Below are 22,478 nucleotides of genomic sequence, written 5' to 3' on the forward strand. Positions count from 1 at the left end.
AAATTGTTACAAAAAGCTTTATTAGACTTTGTCCTGTGACGGCCTTTTGAGAGAAGTCTCAGTTTTAGGGCTTTGATATTTAGTTTTTGGGACTGCTTCCCCAGTAAGCAGTTCAACTGAAGGTTATAGGCAGAGACCCACACCTTGTCCAATAAAGCCATATTGGGAGCAGACTGATGGTCTTGGATGCATGATGTTTATAGGGCTCTTTGACACACTGTAAGTGTTCCTTAAGCTTCCAGTGCACACTCAGTGTAGGAGGGAGGCTAAATCCATGGTGGACACTACTGGGTAACTCATGGTGCAAGACTGGATGAAAGTGTGGGTAAAAGCCAGAGTCTACAAAGGGGTACGTTTAGATTACATCATTGTTATAAGTTTATTCCTTCCTGAAACTATTTTGTGAATTTGATGCAAATTTCATGCAAAGCTGCATTTTTCAGCAATTAAGCTATTTTATTCAAAATATTTTACCCAGTTCTACATGCAGCCTGTCAGTTGAATCCACACTCCTCAAAGAAGACAATAAGGCCAAGAAAAGGCAATATTGTATTATAATGGGTGTCCATGACTACTGAGCTCATTGTGAAAAGACTTTTTTTTTTTTGCAGGGGACTAAGACATCCAGCCCTCAAACCTCTTTCTTTTGGTGTGTAAGTCCCTCCTATCACAGTTCCTCTCTCAACCCTACCAGCTTATGTCATCTTCTCTTGGGCTACGTCTACACTGAAGGCTTCTTGTGCAAGAACTGTTTGCAGAAGAGTGCATTCACACTGCTATGTGCTTTTGCGCAAGACAGCAGCCACACTGCCATGGATGCTCTTGCACAAGAAAGCTCTGATGGCCATTCTATGAATGGCCATCAGAGCACCTGTGCTTTTTCTGGTAGGGGTTTCTTGTGGAAGAAACCCCTGTTGTCCATCCACACACACCTTTTTGCGCAAGAGCTCTTGAGGAAAAAGGCTTATTCCTCATAGAAAGAGAAATAACTCTTACGCAAAAAGCCCTGTCTGATGATCTACTGTAATTTTTATTGCACAAAAATAGGCTTGTAGTGTACATGCTCCGTGAGTTTTTGCACACAAACTTCCATTTTTGCACAAAAACTCTGCAGTGTAGATGTAGTCTTAGTGCTCAAAAGATGGGACCAAGGCACTTGCAGATTCCAGCATCTATAATACCATAGATACATGAATAAGCCAAATGTTCTCTGAGTGCTATGATGCTGTTAATTCCCCAGGGTATGTCTACACTACCCCGCTAGTTCGAACTAGCAGGGTAATGTAGGCATACCGCACTTGCTAATGAAGCCCGGGATTTGAATTTCCCGGGCTTCATTAGCATAAGCGGGGAGCCGCCATTTTTAAATCCCCGCTGCTTCGATCCCCGTGAAACGAGGAGTAACGGTAGTTCGGAATAGGCACCCTAGTCCGAACTACCTAGTTCGAGCCCCGTGTAGCCGCGCTACACGGGGTTCGAAGCAGCGGGGATTTAAAAATGGTGGCTCCCCGCTTATGCTAATGAAGCCCGGGAAATTCAAATCCCGGGCTTCATTAGCAAGTGCGGTATGCCTACATTACCCTCCTAGTTCGAACTAGGAGGGTAGTGTAGACATACCCCCATACTTACCTAACAGAAGAGAACTCTAGGAATATGCAAGCGTAATGTTCTATTTGTATTTCACAGAGCCAGTGTATGATGAGAATGTTCTCAAGGTAATATGGGCTACAAAGTGACTCAGATTTGACAGGGAGCCACATAACACTAATTTCCTAGAGATCACACAAGAGGTTGTAAAACCAAGTTGAGTTCAATTTTGTTTTTAAATTCTACACCCCATCATCTGTTGAATTCAGTTAGTTTTTATTTAACAGCTTACCCAGATTACAATTTAGATATATGTACTTCTGAAATTTGAGAAAAAAAACCTATACATTACATACTATTGCTCCTGATTTCAGTGGGACTACTCATGGTCTTTATTAAGCTGTGAGTAAGTTTGGCAGAATCTGGTCCAAAAATGAATAAAATAAATGTTCTTAAAGCCAGGATGTTGGTAATTTCTAAAATTTGTACAACAGAAGACAACTCTAGTAATATGAGTTTAATAGTTGTATTTCCCAGAAACACAATATATTGAAACAATTTCCAAGATAATATAGACTAGAAAATGAGCCACATATATTTGAAATACAACAAGGCACATTAACTATTTCCTAGAGAACACGGAAAGAAAATACATGCAGACAAGTTGAATTAGATTTGGGTTTTAATTTTTAAATCTAATTTCCACAAAAGGTCCCAGTAGAAAATCCCAGATCTGAACACTCTAGAGTCTTTAGAAATCAATTGCAGTGACATTCATCTCATATATCTAATTTTCTCAGAACATTTTCCCCAACATTCATGATAATGGAACTTCAAAGCCATTAATTTTGGGATAAGGATAGAAATTTCAAAAACTGATATCAGCAAAACCCTTAGATTTCATGGAGTTATTGGAAATGTTTTAAAATATAATAATTAACCAAGATATTCAGAAGTAGATTCATTTCATGTATTTTTACACTAAAAATATACTAGCGGTATGGTCTAGTGGTTATGTACTGACATGTATTGGATTAAAATATATATATATGGCTCACTATAGCCAATGGAAGTAAAGGATGGACTACACACTTGGGCTTACATCAGGATTTGCAGATGTATGGGACATCTAGAATCCAGATACACAGTATATGTTTTCAGGTCAACTACTCTACAGGCCAGTAACTTTTAAACATATCAGAGTACCCTTTTTATGTATAAAGTTCTCAAACCAAAGTTCTATCAATCAATCTTAGGTACTTCTATATTCCCCTTCATGGTAATATCTGATCAACTCAAAATCTTAAATGTATTTATTGTTTCAACACCCCTGAGAGGAAGGCAAGTGCTGTTATCCCAGATGGGGAACTAAAGCCCAGAGTGACACAAGCTGTTGATGGTGACACAGTGACTCACATTCCAAGTTAGTGCTCAACCCTCTGGACCAGTCTTCCTCTATTCACATTCATTGTAGTATAGGAATTACATGAGTTGTTCCATCAAATTTCACTGCAGAATACTGTGAAAACTCTTTTGGACTATCTAGACTAGAGACAGTCCTGAGCTGCAAAGTCTGGTTCTAGACTGAGAGGAGGGAGCCGGTGGGTCACATATGGGGGAGAAGTTCAGTCCATTATTAGAAATGACAGCAGGCTGGGGAGTTGGGACCTAAATTTCAACTTTTCCTAACTTTCCATGTTATTTGGATGTTTTAACCTTAGGCCCAGCTCTAGCCTGAATTTACCAGAACTCAGAGGGTAGACTTATTAAAGCAAGTTTTTCATACTTTCCCTCTGAAGCACAAATTGCCATATAAAAGATATTGAGTGCAAAAGCTAGCAACTGAATAATTAGGTACATGGCTTGAGATAGCGTCTGCTGCCAGCATCTCACATCAGCTGGTATGGAACCTGCTTCCTCAATTTATTTTTCAAGAGGAACCCAAGAAGAGTTAAAACAACAGCTGCAAGTACCACAACTGTAACAATAAACGGAGTCTGGGAATGACCAGCAGTTGCAAGAAGTGACCTATAGGAATCTGCCTCTTCCTGATGTTCAGAATAGTCCAGCTCTGTGAATCAAAAGAAAGATGGTTTGTTATATTTTGTTTTCTGTTCTAGCTATTGCCAAAGATATCAGAACAAGAGAACTTGAATTAAAAATGTTACATGCTAGATCAGGTCAGGAAATAAATCAATTTCACTCTATTTCATAGAACACGTGTTAGATATATCAATGTCTTTATATTAGTAAAGACTATTTCATGAACTGAACCCCAGCAAGGATGTTTTAGATTCAATATTATGAAAAGAGCATAAGTTGCACAAGAGCTATGGAATGGAACTTTTCTCAAGGATGTCTGAGGCTTCACTTTACTGGAGGTATTCAAGACTAGACATACCTATCACAATGCTTGAACAGTTTGGGTATAATTAAATCAATGAAGCTGTATTAAGGAGCTGGATTGTATCTCATCTTTCTTCCTAAAGTGATTCAATTAGCATTTTTGAGCTGTTCAGACTAAGATGGTGGAAACATGCTAAATGAGGAACTAATATAGATGCTAATAGTCATTTAACAGATCCTTAACTTTTATAATGGAGCTGTTGATAAAGCTGTTGCTAAATAGAAATTGGAAGTAAACAGACATGCACAGATTTTGTGAAATGAAAAGTGATTTACAGACGCTTATACTAACACAAGAGCAGGTTATATCCATTTACCAGCATTCCTATTCTCAGTGGCATCTTTCCGAAGCTGAATTGGCCCAATAACAACAACATCCATTTTTTCTTGGTAAGAGTTTGTCTCTCGCTTAGACCTTGGTACGCAGCCCTGGTAGCATCGGGAAGAATAATCATATGCTCTACACACCACCATTTTGCACTGTAGGTAAACTGATGGATGTTGGTTCATAAACTTGAAGGCACTGAATTTGAACCGTATAATGGAGCCGTAGGGTGAATAGTATGTACCATAGGTAGCATCTCTAACACACCTAAAATAAACAAATAAGCAAAATTAATCTTCATGCCTACACACAAAAATAAATTGGAGCATCAAGCATGCCCTACATGCAAAGATTTAAAAAAATTAACAATGTATAACCAATGGAAAGGGAGAAAAATATGTATTTGAAGGAAGAATGGAAAACGAAAAGAGGTTAAAATAGTGGCAGTGAGTTTTCTGAAAGCAAAAAATACAAAATTGTTTCCCCTGGTGTTTATATGTATGCCTAAGAGTGGGAGTAGTTTTACTGAACTCACATGCTTAAAGTTAAGATTGTACATAAGCCTTTGTATGATCAATGCTCAGGTCAGCCAAGTTCTACAGGAGTCCCCTTTAGTCGTCCTGGCAACTAATCTATGGAAAAAGCCCAGAGCGGCTTACCTATATCTTCAGGCTGCAGTGTTTATGACCCCTGATGCAAAGGGTGTTAATTGTTACTGTGAAGGGAGACATATAACCACAATTTAAGCTCACGAGATTGGACAGAAAACAACATTTCACACATAAATTTGAAATTTCTTTTTGTTCCAATGCAGATGAAAAATGTGTTCTCTCTCATTTTTTCATGAAAAAGACCCACACACGAGAGAGAGCCAACCCCGAACAGCCAGGGCTGTTACACAGGACATGGTAGACCCAAGATCAAGTGCCTGCTCTGCATTATTCAGAGCAAGGACTTGACCTTCCGTCTCCCGCAACCCAGTCAACCAATCTAACCACTTGGCCTGCGTTTCTCACATTGTCTTAGCTGAGAAACTCTACCCAATGACAGTTCTGTCAGAACTGATACACATCCATGAAACTTTTCAGCTTTAATGAACAGGTGTTTTTTTGTTTTTGTTTTTTTTTGAGGGGGGGAGGCGGGGGAAGACAGGAAAACAAGTCAGACATTTATTGACAATTGGACCTTCTCCAACAAGATTTGCACTGTCATACCCAGGAAGATGTAGAATCTAGTGAGAGAAGTCTACTGAAATTCTGGCAGGTAAAGCATAGGATATGCTATAATGGATGAGATTAGTGACTTTTTTCCTTACCTGCTCTAAGAATCTAATCTATATTCTTTTGTCTCATTTTCCATTAGAAATGATTTAAACCAAGCCACAAGAATAAGCCTGGGCCAACTTTGTGACATTAAAATACTTCGGTGTCACTTGCAAATCATACAGGATAGCAAGAATATCAATCATTAAGCTTCTGTCATTTGAATCAAGCATTGAGCTACAGTAATTTGTAACAACATTCGCAGTATGCTACACTAAACTAGAACAGAACGAGAATGAATAATTAAAAAAATAAAGAATCAGAATATTTTGAAAATACACAATTGAATTCTATAAGCTAACTAGTTGAGGCTGAATTCATTCTTGATATAGGCTAGTAAAAATTCAATGATGTCAGTAAAGTTTGCGATAAAACTTGTTTACATCACAACTGAATTCACTTCTCTAGTTATCACATAACATGTTTAAGAGCAATCACTCTTGCATGATTGCACGGGCCTTAACATTGTTTCTGTTGAAATTTCTCATTTATTGACAGGATTGGTTAAAACAGGTTTTAAACAGTTTATTGGCATAGGGAATTGAAATCAGTGTGCATTGTCCCTATTCAGATGATTCCATAAACAAAACAAATACAGAACGGCATGCACAGTTTCATTGTAAACCATTGTTGAGAAAGTCCTTACCCGCTTCTGATAATGTCATGGGTTACTGTTGTAAAATCATTGTGATCAGGCGATGCAATACACGTGTCCAAAAACAACACCAGATTTGCATCAGAGCTGTTAATTGAAGCTTGAAGGAATAAATTCTGGTTCAGGTTAACGTAGTATGGAGAATCGTACACTGGCCGTGAGAAGGATGGAGATTCATAAAATGATATGTTCAAGTCGTATCTGCTGTACTGCGTTTCATTGATCTCAATAGCTCTTTCGTCCCCAGCAACATACATTATTTCTTTCCATGTGTTTTCGAGCATTTTGCAGTTGATGTGCAAGTGAAGATCTTTTTCCCTGTTGATTATGTAGCCAGAAGTGGTTGCTCTGATCAAGTTGGAATACATGATAGTATTGCTGTTTCCCTGTTTGACACATTAAATGCTGAATTAGTTAATGTGCTCATATTTTTGCCCAAAGTCACAATTACCATTACATTTTGATACACCCCAGAATAACATGCCCTATAAAAGCATTGCTTCCACTGGCAGTTTTTTTAAAAGAAATGTGACTTTGGTCCTTTCTATTTATGACACATTTTAAACAAAATTGTTGACGGATATGATGATCACACAGAGATGTGAAAAATATTTTCATGGAATTCAAATACAGCCAAGTTAGTTAACATTAGTACAAAGGCTAAACATGAAATGCACAAAGATCCAATACCAGATTCAAAGATCCAATATCAGGCCTCTCTCCTGTGACCCTTCTAAGGAATACCAAAAAAACATGAAAAAGCTGCTCATTAAACTCCCTGATGCTACTCAGGACCAAATATACAATAACACCCCTCCTAATCCCCGACCAGGAATCTTCTATCTACTACCCAAAATACACAAACCTGGTAATCCCAGACGACCCATCATCTCCAGTATTGGCACATTCACTGCAGGATTATCTGGCTATCTCGACTCCCTCCTCAAACCCTATGCCACCAACACTTCCAGCTACCTCCACGATACCACTGACTTCCTGAGGAAACTCCAAAACATCAATAATCTCCCTGAAAATACCATTCTGGCTACCATGGATGTAGAAGCCCTCTATACCAACATTTCACACAAAGACGGATTACAAGCCATCAGGAACACCATCCCCGATAACAATACTGCACACCTGATTACAGAGCTCTGCGATTTTCTCCTCACCCACAACTACCTCCAATTCAGAAACAATTTCTCTCTCCAAATCAGCGGCACAGCCATGGGCACACGCATGGCACCACAATATGCCAACATTTTTATGGCTGACCTTGAACAACATTTCCTCAGCTCTCGCCCCCTAACATGCCTTCTTTACTTACGTTACATCAATGACACCTTCATCATACGGACACATGGTAAAGAGACTCTTGAAGAATTCCACCAGGATTTCAACAACTTCTACCCCACTATCAACCTCAGCCTGGACCAGTCCACAAGGGAAATCCACTTCCTGGACACTACAGTAAAGTTAAATAATGGACAACTTTCAACTACCCTATATCGTAAACCCATAGACTGCTACACTTACCTTCATGCTTCCAGCTCCCATCCCAGACACATTTTTTCAGTTGATTGTATACAGTCAAGCCCTACAATACAACTGGATTTGCTCTGACCCCACAGACAGAGACAATCACCTACAGGATCTTTACAGAGCATTCATAAATCTGAGATACCCACCTGGGGAAGTGAAAAAAAATTGACAGAGCCAAAAAAGTTCCCTGACATAAACTACTTCAAGACAGACCCAAAAGAGAAAATAACAGAACTCCTCTTGTTGTTACTTACAGTCCACAACTCAGACCCCTCCCACGCATCATACACAATCTACAACCCATCCTAAAAAATGATCCTTCACTCTCAGAGGCCTTGTGAAAAAAACCTATTCTTGCTTATAGACCACCTCCTAATCTGAAATGTATTCTTTCTGATAACCATGCCACACAACCACATCATAAGCCTCCAGGCACCCGGCCCTGCAACCAGAAAAGATGCCAACTCTGCCCACATATCTACACTGACAAATTAATCACTGGCGCAAACAACACTAGCTACAAAATCAAAGGGTCATTTGACTGCTCCTCTAGTAATTTGATCTATGCCATCAAATGCCAACAGTGCCCCTCTACTATATATATTGGCCAAACTGGACGTTCTCTATGGGAAAGAATCAACAGACACAAATCGGATATATGTAAAGAAAATACTCAAAAGCCAGTGGCAGAACATTTCTGTTTACCTAACCATAATCTCATAGATCTAAAGGTGGCGGGCTTGTCACAGGCCAGTTCTTCAAGCAAAATCCACAGGAAAAGCTTGGAATTACAATACAAATGTAAATTCAATTCAATTAATTATGGACTTAATCAAGATATGGGGTGGTGGAACCTTTATTAATGAAGGTGCTAACTACTTTCTGAATGAAACAAAAGACAGGACTATGCAGCACTTTAAAGACTAACAAGATGGTTTATTAGGTGATGAATTTTCGTGGGCCAGACCCACTTCCTCAGATCAAACTGTGGAAAAAAATGGCATGATCATATATACCAAATGGTGGGGTGTAGGTTGTTAAAGTCTCTGTGGAATGCATCCAGTGTTTCTTGGCCATGGGTCTAGATCATAAAGATGTCATTGATGTAGCATAAGTAGAGAAGGGGCCCCACATGGCCCCACAGTACGCTAACATCTTTATGGCTGACTTAGAATAAAGTTTCCTCAGATCCCATTCCCTTTTAGCCCTTCTCAACAGTGTCCGTCTGCTATGTATATTGGACAAACTTCTCAGACACTTCGCCAAAGAATCAATGCACACAAAACAGACATCAGACAGTTTCACAAAGAAAAAACAGTTTCTTGCCATTTCAACCAGCCTGGGCATTGTCTCAATGACCTTACTCCTGCATCCTGCTTCAAAGAGGCTTTAACACAAGATTTCAAAGAGACGCCTCTGAACTGTCATTCATGCTTAAATTTAACACTTTACGAATGGGCCTTAACAAAGATGCTAATTATCTCACCCATTACAAAGATAGCTTCCCCAATTATCACCTCTAATATCATTACCTCATAGACATTAACCTCCCCCCCTCATTTCCTCTCTGTTCTAAAATCTGATTTGTCTATTTTATATGTGTTCACTTTTTTTTTATTGTATCCCTTTGGTATATATGGTTGTGCCAATTTTCTTCCACAATTTGATCTGAGGAAGTGGGTCTGGCCCACAAAAGCTCATCACCTAATAAACCATCTTGTTAGTCTCTGAAGTGCTGTATAGTCCTGTCTTTTGTTTCAGCAAGACCAGACTAACACAGCTACATCTCTATTACTACTTTCTGAATGGTATCCTTCCTGCCTTATCCATCCACTGACTTTGATCTTTATCTACTCAGGTTTAGCACCCTTTCTCCTGATACTTTATGCCAGGCATGTCCAAAGTCTGGCCCGCGGGCCAATTGCGGCCCGTGTTCCGATTTAATACGGCCCCCGCTTCCTCCCCCTCTCCTGGCTCCCCAGCGCTCTTTTGAACTGGCGCGCCCAGCGCGCCGCTTCCGGCCGCGCTGCCGCCGCCGCCGCCCATGGCCTCCGCGGTCCTAGAGCCTGCCCTGTAGGGCACGTCCGCAGCCCCGCTTCCCCGCTCGGCTGCGGGTTCGCCCTGCCCCCGGGCCGCCGTGAGGCCGGCGTGCCCTGCGCTCTCCGCCCGCCTCCGACCCTGCGGACCCTCCGCCTTGGGGCTGAGGGTGTGGGGACGGCCCTCACGCATGTTCACTTCTTCAAATCTGGCCCTCTTTGAAAAAAGTTTGGACACCCCTGCTTTATGCATAGAGGTAGAGGGATGGGTGACAGAACATCTCCCCCCCCTTCCCTTCTCCTATTTATTTTGAGTTTCCTTATCCTCTAATCAAAACTCCGGTTGTCTGAAGAAGAGGGCTGTGCCCATGAAAGTTCATGATACCATCTACATGTTTTGTTAGTCTATAAAGTGCTACCAGACCATTTGCTTACAAAGATCCTGATTCAGCAAGGTAATTGAGCATGAGTCTAACTTAATGCACATGAGTAGTGCTATTGAAGTGAATGCTTTAAATTAGACCTGTGTAAGTACCTTACTGAACTGGGACCTAAGTAAGTGCAAAATGTTGTGACTATTCAAGAATATCAGCTCATGCTCAAAGGAAGTCTGTGAACATTGGTGGAGATTGTTCATGTATCTACTCTGGCCCACAATCTTCCCCATAAGATCAATCTGCAATAAATGCAGTGTTCCCTGCAGAAAGCAGAATAGATGGGAGTGATCAGTGCATCTGAACCTGTACTGTTGGTTCACTTGCAGCTCCTGGGAATCACAGGGCAAGTTTCTGTTCACGACCCTTTTCTAAATGAATTGTGCAGTTTGCACATACCCCTATTCACACGGCTTGCTAAATCAACTTCATACCTGTCGCCTTGTGCCACAGCCATTGTATGGTATTTTGAAGATAATATAGCTTGTGGTAATGTTTGGTTTACAAGAAGGGTCATTCAAGCTGACAGTCTCTGAAATGTAGCCTTGCGAGTGGAGATAAGCTCTGTTAACAACTGCGTGCATGTATTCTGGCAGACACCGAAGAGCTGGTGGGTGGAAGAAACACATATTAGCACAGTCAAGCACACAATAATAATTAACTGTTCAACCAGTCAGGCTGCCAACAGCAATTCGGGGCTCCAGGACATACTAGTCAATGGGCCCCCTGTACACAGTGCTGCACCTGCACCGGCTGGTGCCCAGAAAGCTGTCTGCTACCCTGCTGGGCATGCTCTTCTGGCACTGCCACGGCTTCCACAGGCCTATCTGTTAGAGGTGCCAACTGTCTAGCAATGCAAACGTAAAGATCTTTGCCCAACTCCATTCTCTGCTCCTTCCTTGAGGATGTAACCCCATCCCACTCTTCCCTCCCTGGCTCTTCCCCACCCTCACTCACTGTCCCCAGGCTGGGACCGGGAGTTAGTGTATGGAAAGGAAGGTGGGGTGCAGGTTCTGGGAAGGAGTTTGGTTACAGGAAGAGTGCGGAATCTGGGCTGGGGCAGAGGGTTGGATGCAAGAGAGGGCAGGGAGCATAGTTTACCTCAGGCAGCTCCCAAAAATGACCAGCAGGAGCAGCTTTTAGGTGGGTCTCGCACATCACTGCCCATAGGCACTGCTCCCTGCATCTCCTATTGACCCCAGTTCCCAGCCAATGGCACAGAAGTAAAACTGGCACAGAAGTTAAACTGACTGGTCTGTAGTTTCCTGAGTTGTTCTTAGTTCCCTTTTTATAGATGCGCACTACATTTGCCCCTTTCCAGTCTTCTAGAATCTCTCCTGTCTTCTGATTTTTCAAAGTTGATAGTTAAAGGCTCAGATACCTCCTCTATCAGATCCTTGAGTATTCTAGGATGCATTTCATCAGGCCCTAGTGACTTGAAGACATCTAACTTTTCTAAGTGATTTTTAACTTGTTCTTTTTTTATTTTATCTTCTAAACCTACCCTATTCCCACTAGTATTCACTGTTAGGTATTCCTTCATCATCAGATGTCTTGGTGAAAGCTGAAACAAAGACGTTATTAAGCACCTCTGCCATTTCCAAGTTTCCTGTTACTGTTTTTCCCTCCTCACTGAACAGTGGGCCTACCCTGTTCTTGGTCTTCCTCTTGCTTCTAATATATTTATAGAATTTCTTCTTCTTTCCCTTTATGTATGTAGCTAATTTCAGCTCGTTTTGTGCCTTTGCTTTCTAATCTTCCCCTGCATGCCTGTATTGTTTGCTTATATTCATCCATTGTAATTTGTCCTAGTTTCCATTTTGATATTACTCCTTTTTGATTTTTAGATCATGTAAGATCTCCTGTTTAAGCCAAGGCGGACTTTTGCCATACTTTCTATCTTCCCTACGCAGCAGAATAGTTTGCTTTTGGGCCCTTAATAATGTCCTTTTGAAAAACTGCCAACTCTTTGCAGTTGTTTCTCCCTTTACTCTTGCTTCCCATGGGACCTTACCTACCAGCTCTCTGAGCTTACCAAAATCTGTCTTTCTGAAATCCATTGTCTTTATTTTCCTATTCTCCCTTCTACCATTCCTTATTCATGAACTCTATGATTTCATGATCACTTTCACCCAAGCTGCCTTCGACGTTCAAATTCTCAACCATTTCCTCCCTATTCATTAAAATCAAATCTCGAACAGCTTCCCCCAGTAGCTTTTTCAACCTTCTGGAATAAAACGTTGTCTTCAATGCAGTCCAAGAACTTATTGGATAGTCTATGCCCTGCTGTGTTATTTTCTCAATATATGTCTGGATAGTTGAAGTCCGCCATCACCACTAAATCCTGCTCTTTAGATGATTTTGTTAGTTATTTTAAAAAAGCCTCATCCACCTCTTCCACCTAGGTAGGTGACCTGTAATAGACCCCTAACATGACATCACCCTTGTTTTTTACCCCTTTTAATCTAACCCAGCGACTCTCAACACATCTGTCTCCTACGTCCATCTCCACCACAGTCCAAGTACAGGCAGTCCCTGGGTTACATGGATCCGACTTACATCGGATCCCTACTTACAAACGGGGTGAGGCAACCCCGCATTAGCTGCTTCCCCCCAGCAGACCAGGGAGACGCGAAGCTAGAGCCGCTCCCAGCAGACCAGGGAGACGCGGAGCGGCTTTTCTCAGCGGACACCTCAGCTTGAGAATAAAGGACTGAGGGAAGTGAGGTGTGGGAGAATAAAACTGAGCTCTGGAGAAATGTTTGGCTAGAGTTTCTCCTACAATATGTACCACTTCCGACTTACATACAAATTCAACTTAAGAACAAACCTACAGTCTCTATCTTGTACGTAACCCGGGGACTGCCTGTATACACATTTTTATTATATAAGGCAAAACCTCCTCCCTTTTTTCCCTTCCTATCCTTCCTGAGTAAGCTGTAGCCTGCTATACCAATAATATGTATTGTACCACCAAGTCTCTGTGATACCAACAATGTCATAGTTGTGTTTATTTATTAGCACTTCTAGTTCTTCCTGCTTACTTCTTGCATTTGTATATAGGCATCTAAGATACTGATTTGATCAAACAGTAAAACAGAAATCAGTGTGTTTGGTTGATGGCAATTTTGCTACCATGAATTTTACTGATCAGCTAGTGGAATTAACCAGTTGCAAGCTATTTAGTATAAATAAGGGATGCAGAATCAGAGGATTGCATATGTGAGCTTACATAAGCCTTATGGCAGAGGAGAACCTAAGGCCCAGGGGCCAAATGTGGCTGCTCCTCACTCCCAGCACTGGGGAGCCCACGCTGCTCTCCACATGACAGATTTTTCTGTGGGTCAGCGACCCCGGACCCAAAAAAGGTTCCCCACCCCTGTCTGATGGGGTTTGGAATCACATATATCACATATGCAGAGGTGGACTCACATAAAGGAGTCTGGATCCTGTATAGTAACTTCCTGGATCCTGTAAAGTCACATTGAAATGAACAGGAGATTTGTCTGAATGAGGGCTTAAGGATCAGGCTTTGAATGAGTGTGAAAGGTGTTCAAGTTCACTTGAAGACATGGACAAATTGCAGGGGGTTCTGGGAAGAACATCAGAAACTGGGAAATGAAGCAGAGGGAATAAATTTAAATGTAAATGATTCTGATACTAAACTTGTATCAGTACAGTGCTAAACAGGCACCGAGCTCAGATAAACAACTACTAATGAATTGGGGAGAGGACATGAAATTGACTCCTATTGTATGAAAAAGGGTGATTTCAATGACAGTTTTGCCTACATCAGAGCTAGGATCACACCCAAAGAGAATGAGTTGTACAAGTAAGAATAATGAGATGACGAAAACATTAAATTTAGGTTGAGAATCAGAGAAAATGTCACAAATAATCTGATGATAAAGTTTTAAATTTAAATGAAATCAAACTATTGTCTGAAAGTAAAAGGCCAGTAATGACGCACTATGAAAGATGACAATGAGTTGTACTATACTTACGTGGTAAAACACCAGGCCTGCCAACAGGAGGAGGGGAGGCAAAGAGGGTTGTGGCCTTAGGGCCCAGCAATTCAAAGGGTTCCCAACCTCCGCCACTACTACTGTGGCAGTGGCGGTGGCAGGATCCCTGGTCCCTTTCATTGCTGTAGCACACACCATGTGCTCCGGATAGCTCTATGGGGTGGGGGCTGGTTTCAGATGGTGCACTCTGGGTGGTTCAGAGCTCTGGCTACCCCTGCCCCGTCCCTTCCACTGGAGGTCCCACCCCTTTCAAGAGCACAGAGCCAGGCTGCCACACTTTGCCAGGGGTCTGTGGAGGCTGTCGGCACCCCTGTTGAACATTAATCAATGGTTATTTAGTAAATAAAAATCAATAGACTTGTCTACTGAAAAGCATGAACTTACTAGTATTCTGATCTGCTGGAATGGTGTAATAGTCAGCACGAAACCCTCTCTTCGTGACACTTGAGTCACTGTGAAATCTAACTGTCATCAAGTTTGAGGATGATGTATAAGTAGGAGTCGAATTGTAACAAATCTTCCCCAGTAAAGGAGAAGTATAGAGTGCTCCATCATATATCTCAATATAATCATATTGGCATCCACTACCTTCTGTCCTAGGAAAGGAAAATAAACATTTTGTAAACTCCTATTTAGGTATTCATCACAGAGCAACACAGAAATCTCACATTAAACCCTTCAGACTGCAAGGTGTCTGTTGCAAAAATTGTCTTCATTATGCATCTTGTGTGGTACCAACCTCTTTGTGAGGACTCAACAAGTAACAACAAATACTACTCCATTCATGCAATTTTCATTTTAGGTTTACTGGTGACTTTGAACTGTTAAACCTTGTTGAGAAATATTCTTCAAATACAGAGAAAAAAATCCATGACTCTAAACACATGAATTGCCCAGGAAAATAGCGATTTACTTACGAGATATCTCTAAAGGAAAGTATTATATGGTAATTGTTCTCTGCTTCTATTTCCCACACACAATCTGCATTGTTTGGATAATTTCCAGGATAGAACGGGCTATGAAAAGTCCCAGATGAATATTGAAGGACACCACCACAAGTATATCTTGCTGCAGAATAAAATGTCAGAAACGTAAACACATACAAGTCATTTATATATGTGTATATGATTTATCAGTCAGACCCAAAACCTACTTAAGTTAAAGGAATATCTGCTATAAAACCAATGGTCTTTATAAAAGTTGCTCTCTGGGGTCAGCATCTGATCCCAAGATCTGTGGATCCCACTCACACTTTCATTTAATGCTCATCACCCCTTAAGATTAGGACCTAAATGGATATAGCTGAAGACAGAAAATATTGGCCACAGAAAATGTTCAGGAAAGAAATTGTTTGCCCTTTTTCCTCCAATGTTCTTAATTCAGGTTGGAAGTAAATTTTTGAGGAAGCACTTGGTACACAGGGGTGAAAAATAACAGCCTGAATGAAAATAGCATCTGCAGCCAACTTTGTAAAGTCACAATTTTTACTTAATGCAGAGCTTTAAGTGACATAAGGCTTAATGCTCCTCCTCAATTTTGTGTTTGTGAAACACATTCAAAAAGGAGAACTAGAAAGGTTATTTTTGTTCTGAGGCAGAATGAAAACAAATTTTAAAGTCTCAGAATTATTTTCCAAAATGGAATTCTTGTTTTCCAGCCACAGCCTATTGAAAGAAAGGTAAATATTGTATAGGCACCAAAAATGAAGGAAACATGGTGTTATGGAAATAGCATGGTAACAGCGAGTCAAAGTATCTGGTTTCTATTCCCCAATCTGCATTCATGTAATTTATCAACATAATCCCACCACATTCCAACAGCTATAAAGTGAGTCTGAGAACTACTATCCATATTCTCCTCTCTTCCCCAAAACCACAGGGTAAGCATGGAGTTGTGACAGGGTATTGGAAGACGTCAGAACACAAGGGTGTCATTCAACAACTATACCAAGAAAGCTTTATTGCCTGAACCAGTTTCAAAATTTGGTCCTTTAAATTTCTTTTCAATTTCTCCTTGCTCTCATTTCAGTTCACGTGGCAACTGCACAATGAAATCATAAGCTACACTTTCAAAACTTCTCTAAGCACAGAATCCTGTAATGTAGAAACATTACATGAAGCCAGAATGAGTTAACGCTCAATAGTGATTGTGTACCAGGGCCATGATGTAGTGTATCCTGGTCTTCCTACATGAAGGTAACAAAAACTAAACTAGAGCCCTATGGTGAAATTACACATTGTGTTTGTCAAATCCCTACTCCATGGAGCTCATCAGTTAAGCAAGCGAAATTTTTTGCAAGGCACCCTGAATAGATGACATTGGCATCTTCGAATGACAAGTTATGAGAGAGCCATCGTCAATGAGGAAGGTCCCATAGACTGTCTCTTGGGGAATGCCCTATTTATATGTGTGACAGAAAGGCTAATAGATAGTCTCAGTCTAAAATGAGGTTCTTGCACTCTTGTAGCAAGGGAGTGATGGAACAGAAGAGGGAGAGTTGAATAGATTGAAGAAAACTGAGTTTATTCCCCAAACTTCAGTGTTCTGAAGGTACAATAGGCAAGAATATGGGTGTGGAATGGACCTATACAGTTCAACAAATGTACCGGGAAACATGTATTGCCTATATCACATTTGAAATTTACCTTGTGTATTGCTATTCAACCTGCCCTGACTCTCATCTCAGTTCCTGTGCCATTGTACTATAAATCCATAGGCAAGAATTCAGAGCACCAGGGGCAGATATACGGCAGGGTGAACGGGGCGGCCGCCCCAGGCCCCGCGCTTCAGAAAGCCCCGCGCATGCGCCGTGGCGCCTCCGCGCATGCGCCTGGCGTCACTGCACATGCGCCATGGCAAAGGGAGGGTCCCGCGGAATTATGCTGCCCGGGGCCCCGCAAAACGGTCATCTGCCCCTGCAGAGCACAGAACTCGATCAGCAAGAAATATTTTAGTGAAAGCAGAATGAGTTAGCATTTACCAGTTGTTGTGTACCAAGGCCATGATGTAGTGGATCCTGGTGTTTCTGCAGGAAGAGAACAGAAGCATAACTAGAGACCTCTGGTGACTTTTCACTGGAATGACGAAACACACATCCTGGCTGCCAAATTCCACATCCCCATACCAAATCATGGCGACACCAGAGCTCTTCAGTGAAAGAGTTGGAAGATTTATTTAATGTGGGCAAAACAACATGTTCCCCTATTCTTATTTGGGAAACAGCTAAAATGTTTCAGCTCAAAACTTGGCAAAATACACCAGTCTCAGACATAAATGGAGTTGAGTCTTAATGGTTTAAGTTTGGCAAAGTAATAAGCAACTAACATTTAGGTCTTATCATAGAAAGTGTTAGGTGACCTCAACTGGAAATGGCACTGCCAGGTCTGCCTATAATATATATAGGTGGTGATCCTGTACACATGCATTTCAGAATATTCAAATGTAATGTCATGATGGATAACATGCAAGTGATGAGTTACCTGTGGATGGCGATGTTGTGTATCCAGCATCTGCAAAGGGAAAACATGAGAAATTATAGTTTGTTATTAGTGTCTCATAACTGGGCAAAATATTTAGGCCAAAATGTTTTGCAGCAAAATTACAGATTCAGCAACACCAAAACATTACACAATTTGTGACAGTTTCAATGTACTGATCAATTAAACTACCATTTCAAACACCTTTCTAGGAACATTTCTTTTTGAAAATTATTTTTTGGCATTTTAAGTGAGAAATAAATTTGTTTCTAAGTTCTATTTTAAAATCCCCCACGCCTGCAAAAGTCGCTGAATTCAAGCCAAAATATTATGATTGTGTTCAAGCATTTTTTCAGTGATCTGAAACATACTTTTTTCGATTGTTTTGGTTTACTGAAAATTTTAAATATTTGGTTTTGATCCAAATCAAAATGAATTGTTTTAAATTGCTAATGAATGAAAAAATGGATATTAGCTTGAAAGTATGTATAATATTTTAAATGCAAATGACATTAGAAGCAGCAACACTTTCCTGGAGGATGTTATATTTCAAAACAAGTAGAGTAAAACTTTGAAGACACAACTTTCTCATGTCTCCTTGAGGGTAATCATGAAATAGAGTAAAATGGGCTTTATTCCCACTGAAGTAAATGAAAAAAAAATCAGAAAAATGTACCTTTCCTGATGGCACAAGACTGAGGCTGAAACTTAATTAGGTCTTTCATCTTTGGATCTCTACGGCTTGTATGAAGTTGAGTAAGATTCATTATCCATAATTTACTTGCCAGATAACTGCAGCATAATGAAACTAAGTGGGATGGCAAAACCATGAACAGGTTTCCCATAACCATGTCCTATCTCGCTGGCAGGATTCGACTTTCAAAGGAAGTGAGGTTGCCAGAATGGAAGATTAATATCATCGTTATTTGGCTATCTTCCCTTTTTTGTCATTCTACATCTATATTCTATTCTAGCACAATCACACTCACCAGGAAAATAACTGGTTGGCTAATTGAAGCATGGAACTAATGTTTGAGGAGGTAGGAAAGTGATCTCTTTAATATAGGATTTGGTTCCAGAAACTGAATTTCATATATTGTAACCTCAGCAATGTGACTTTCAAAAACATCCTAGGCATGGTGAAAAGTGTATTCTCTGCCAGTCATTGAATTGCAAAATACCAGCAAACTTTTGGTATTCACCTGAACAAATGACACCAGCATCTTCATGATGACCACAGTTATGATTGAGCCATCCTGCATGAGGACAGTCCCACAGACTGGATTCCCATCCTGTGCACCTCACATCATCAAGGACAATATTTCCTGAGCCTTGACCATAATAAGCATTGGTCTTTGCTGCAACACCATATCCACATCCAAGCTGGCTGCACACAACATTTGCATCATTGAGATCCCAAGAATCATCACACACAGTCCCCCACGATCCCGCGTAATAGATTTCCACACGACCTTCACATCTGCTAGCTGAATTCACTAGTCTCAAGGCCAGTCCTAAAATAGATGCAAAGTAATTATTATTAGTTCATGAGTTGTAGTTTTGTTCCTTTTCATAACTCAGTGGCAACTAAGGTGAACCTGATCCATGTATGGAACTCCAATTGACTGCTAAGGGGATTCCATGGCCAGATCACACATCTGGATCAACTTGGAAAAAACACATTTGAAAAAGTAATTCCAAGCATACAAACAAAGAGATGGCATCTAAACTACCTGTTACTATTCAAGAGAGGGATCTTAGAGTCATCATGGATAGTTCCCTGAAAACATTTGCTAAATGTGCCGTGGCATTCAAAAAAGCTAACGGTATGTTAAGATCCATGAGGAAAGGGAAGGAAAATAACATAGACACTAACATCCACATTGTAAATATTGCTTGCACTTGTGGTCATCCCATCTCTTAAAAGATGCATTAGAATTAGCAACAGTATAGAGAAGGGCAACAAATTAAGAGTTACAGAGCAGCTTCCGTATATGGGGAGATTAAAAAGATTGGGATGGCTTAACTCAGAGAAGAAACCACTAAGGGTTGATATAAAATAGACCTATCAAACCATGAATGATGTGAAGAAAGTGTGTACAGTGATATTGTATACCCCTTCACATTACACAACAACTAGGGATCCCTTGATGAAATTGATGGGCAGCAAGTTTAAAATAAATAAAAAGACATCCCTCTTTATCCTATATAGAGTTAACCTGTAGAACTCATTGCCAGGGAATGTTGTTAAGATCAAAAGTTTAGGTGGGCTCAAAAGAGAATGAGAAGTTCATGGAGGAAAGGCCCATCAATGGCTCTTAGCCAAGATTGTCAAACACATAACCGCATACACTGGGTATTCCTAAATCACCAACTGCCAGGAACTGGTGAATGACAGGAGATGGACCACTCAGAATTGCCCCGTTCTGTTCATTCCCTCTGAAGCATCTGGCCACTGTTAAAAGACATGATTCTGGGCTAGATTTACCACTGGTCTGACCTAGTATGGGTGTGTTTGTGATCAGATCAACAGTAACAGTACTGAATCCTATAATAAAAGAAATGTTATTAAAACAAAGTGAGACAGTACTTACCATACATGGTGATGCTCACTGGAGGGTAAGAGGTACTTGCTGAAATAAGACAAATGGACAATTAGAAAAGACATTTATTATAACAACAATGGATCCTCCTATTGTGTTATCAAGGAGGTGAACATTAATGTGCAACAGAAATCACCAGTGATATGCAAGAGTAGAGGAATAGCAAATCATGTTCTAAATCCCAGCCTCCAAGGCTGTGTCTAGACTGGCCAGTTTTTCCCGAAAATCAGCCGCTTTTCCGGAAAAACTTGCCAGCTGTCTACACTGGTCGCTTGAATTTCCGCAAAAGCACTGACTTCCTACTGTAAGAAATCAGTGCTTCTTGCGGAAATACTATGCTTCTCCCGTTCAGGCAAAAGTCCTTTTGCGCAAAACTTTTGCACAAAAGGGCCAGTATAGACAGCTCAGATTTGTTTTGCGCAAAAAAGCCCCGATCACGAAAATGGCGATCGGGGCTTTATTGTGGAAAAGCGTCCGTGCCAATCTAGACGCACTTTTCCGAAAATGCTTTTAACGGAAAACGTTTCCGTTAAAAGCATTTCCGGAAAATCATGCCAGTCTAGACGTAGCCCATGTGCACACTGACAGCTTCTGAAAACCTCCTAAATACTGTAAAGCTAAAGCAACATAATAACAATATCTTTAGAACTTGTATAGTGTATTGCATACTCAATAACTACTCATGAATCCATTCCATAGTCCTGCAAAGTTGGTTAGCAAATGTTTCCTCCCTTTTATAGAGGGACCAATAAAGAAAAAAAAACAGTTATAAAGGAGGGAGAATAGAGAGGGAAAGTAAAAAGCATATAAGTTTGAACAGCAGAGAGGCAATAGCCCCAAATATATCAATTTAGATTAAGATTTTATGGCCTGCTCCAGCTGTAGGTGACTCCAAAAGGAGAATGCTGAGAGAGAGACTGCACCAAGAGTAGTGGACAGCACCTCACTTCTGAAAGGTCCAATAAGGTAGCTGTGTAAGAGAACAAGAGGCTCCCATTTCACACATATGGCAGCTGGACATAGGAAACAGTCCCACTGTGCCATGCAACTGCCCAGAAGCAGGTAAGCATCCAATTATCATCAGCACAGTGTGGGCAAGGAATCATCTTAGTACCCTGTCAGTCTGGGCATGTCTACAATAGGAAATTATTTTGAAATAACTCATTGCAAAATAATAACTCCCAAAATAACTATTTTGAAATAGTGTGTCCACACTACAGGGAAGCCTCAAAATTAGTCCGAGGCAGGCTCCCTTAATGTGGACGCTCAACTGAGAGCCCCAGGAAGCACTTGGAAGCAATTACTTTGAATGACTCTGGGGAGTAGTTATTTTGAAATTGCAGCAGTAGAGCATCCACACTACCGCTATTTTGAAATAACGGTTTCAAAATAAGCATTATTCCTCTTGGAAAACAGGAGTTGTTATTTTGACATAACCAGCCCCTTATTCAAAATAACGGGCTTTGTAGTGCGGACTTGTTATTTCAAAATAAGGGGAGTTATATGACATCTAAGAATTATAGGATGCTACTTGTCCCTCTTCAGTTTTTGTACTGCTGGCAATACAATTAATTCTGTTTTCCAGCTGCTGCTGCTTTGAATATGTATAACTATGCCGGGGGTTGCAAAAGTTTTATAGATCCAGGAAAGCAGCAGCTCATTCTGGTGGCCCTCTAAGATCTGCAGGAGTGGAGAAAAGTCTCCCAAATTCTTAGTAGTTCCAGCACACTATTTTGATGAACTAGGGCCAGGGTACCTTGAAGAAAGGAATTTTTTCCATAAAATATTAATCTTGAGTTACCTGTTTGTGTGGGTGGGCTCATTCCAGAACCTGTTAATGTAGAAACATGAGCTATTTAATGGATCTTTCCTTGAGGATAGCGTTTTTCAAAACAACAAAGCAGAAGTTTGCAAAAAATGTAATCATGTCAATATTAGAATATTAAAATTAGGCCACCACTGGATTTAAACCAACTCCCACTAAAGTCAAATGGACATTGCATGGGACCCATATAGTCCTAGCTGATCAGACTCCTCACTTAAACATGTCCTAAATCTACTGGTATG

The 22,478-nt window shown here is 40.7% G+C and overlaps 1 protein-coding gene across 2 annotated transcripts in view; it reads right to left on the minus strand.

Annotated features, from left to right (window-relative positions):
- Positions 1-1,840: 1,840 nt before the first annotated feature.
- The window catches only part of LOC106732019 (scavenger receptor cysteine-rich domain-containing protein DMBT1-like), a 43,061-nt gene continuing 22,423 nt past the window's right edge, over positions 1,841-22,478 (minus strand). For both annotated transcript variants that reach the window (XM_075935328.1, XM_014573714.3), the window contains 11 exons: positions 22,213-22,242; positions 20,403-20,441; positions 19,011-19,322; positions 17,812-17,841; positions 17,313-17,357; positions 15,250-15,400; positions 14,717-14,928; positions 10,742-10,914; positions 6,287-6,681; positions 4,311-4,585; positions 1,841-3,658 (listed from right to left, as the gene is read on the minus strand). In XM_075935328.1, coding sequence (XP_075791443.1) covers positions 3,477-3,658; positions 4,311-4,585; positions 6,287-6,681; positions 10,742-10,914; positions 14,717-14,928; positions 15,250-15,400; positions 17,313-17,357; positions 17,812-17,841; positions 19,011-19,322; positions 20,403-20,441; positions 22,213-22,242 — 1,844 coding nt within the window. In that variant the 3' untranslated portion in view covers positions 1,841-3,476. The remainder of the gene's footprint in view (positions 3,659-4,310; positions 4,586-6,286; positions 6,682-10,741; positions 10,915-14,716; positions 14,929-15,249; positions 15,401-17,312; positions 17,358-17,811; positions 17,842-19,010; positions 19,323-20,402; positions 20,442-22,212; positions 22,243-22,478) is intronic.

Source organism: Pelodiscus sinensis, chromosome 8 (genome assembly GCF_049634645.1).
Source record: "Pelodiscus sinensis isolate JC-2024 chromosome 8, ASM4963464v1, whole genome shotgun sequence".
NCBI lineage: Eukaryota > Metazoa > Chordata > Testudines > Trionychidae > Pelodiscus > Pelodiscus sinensis.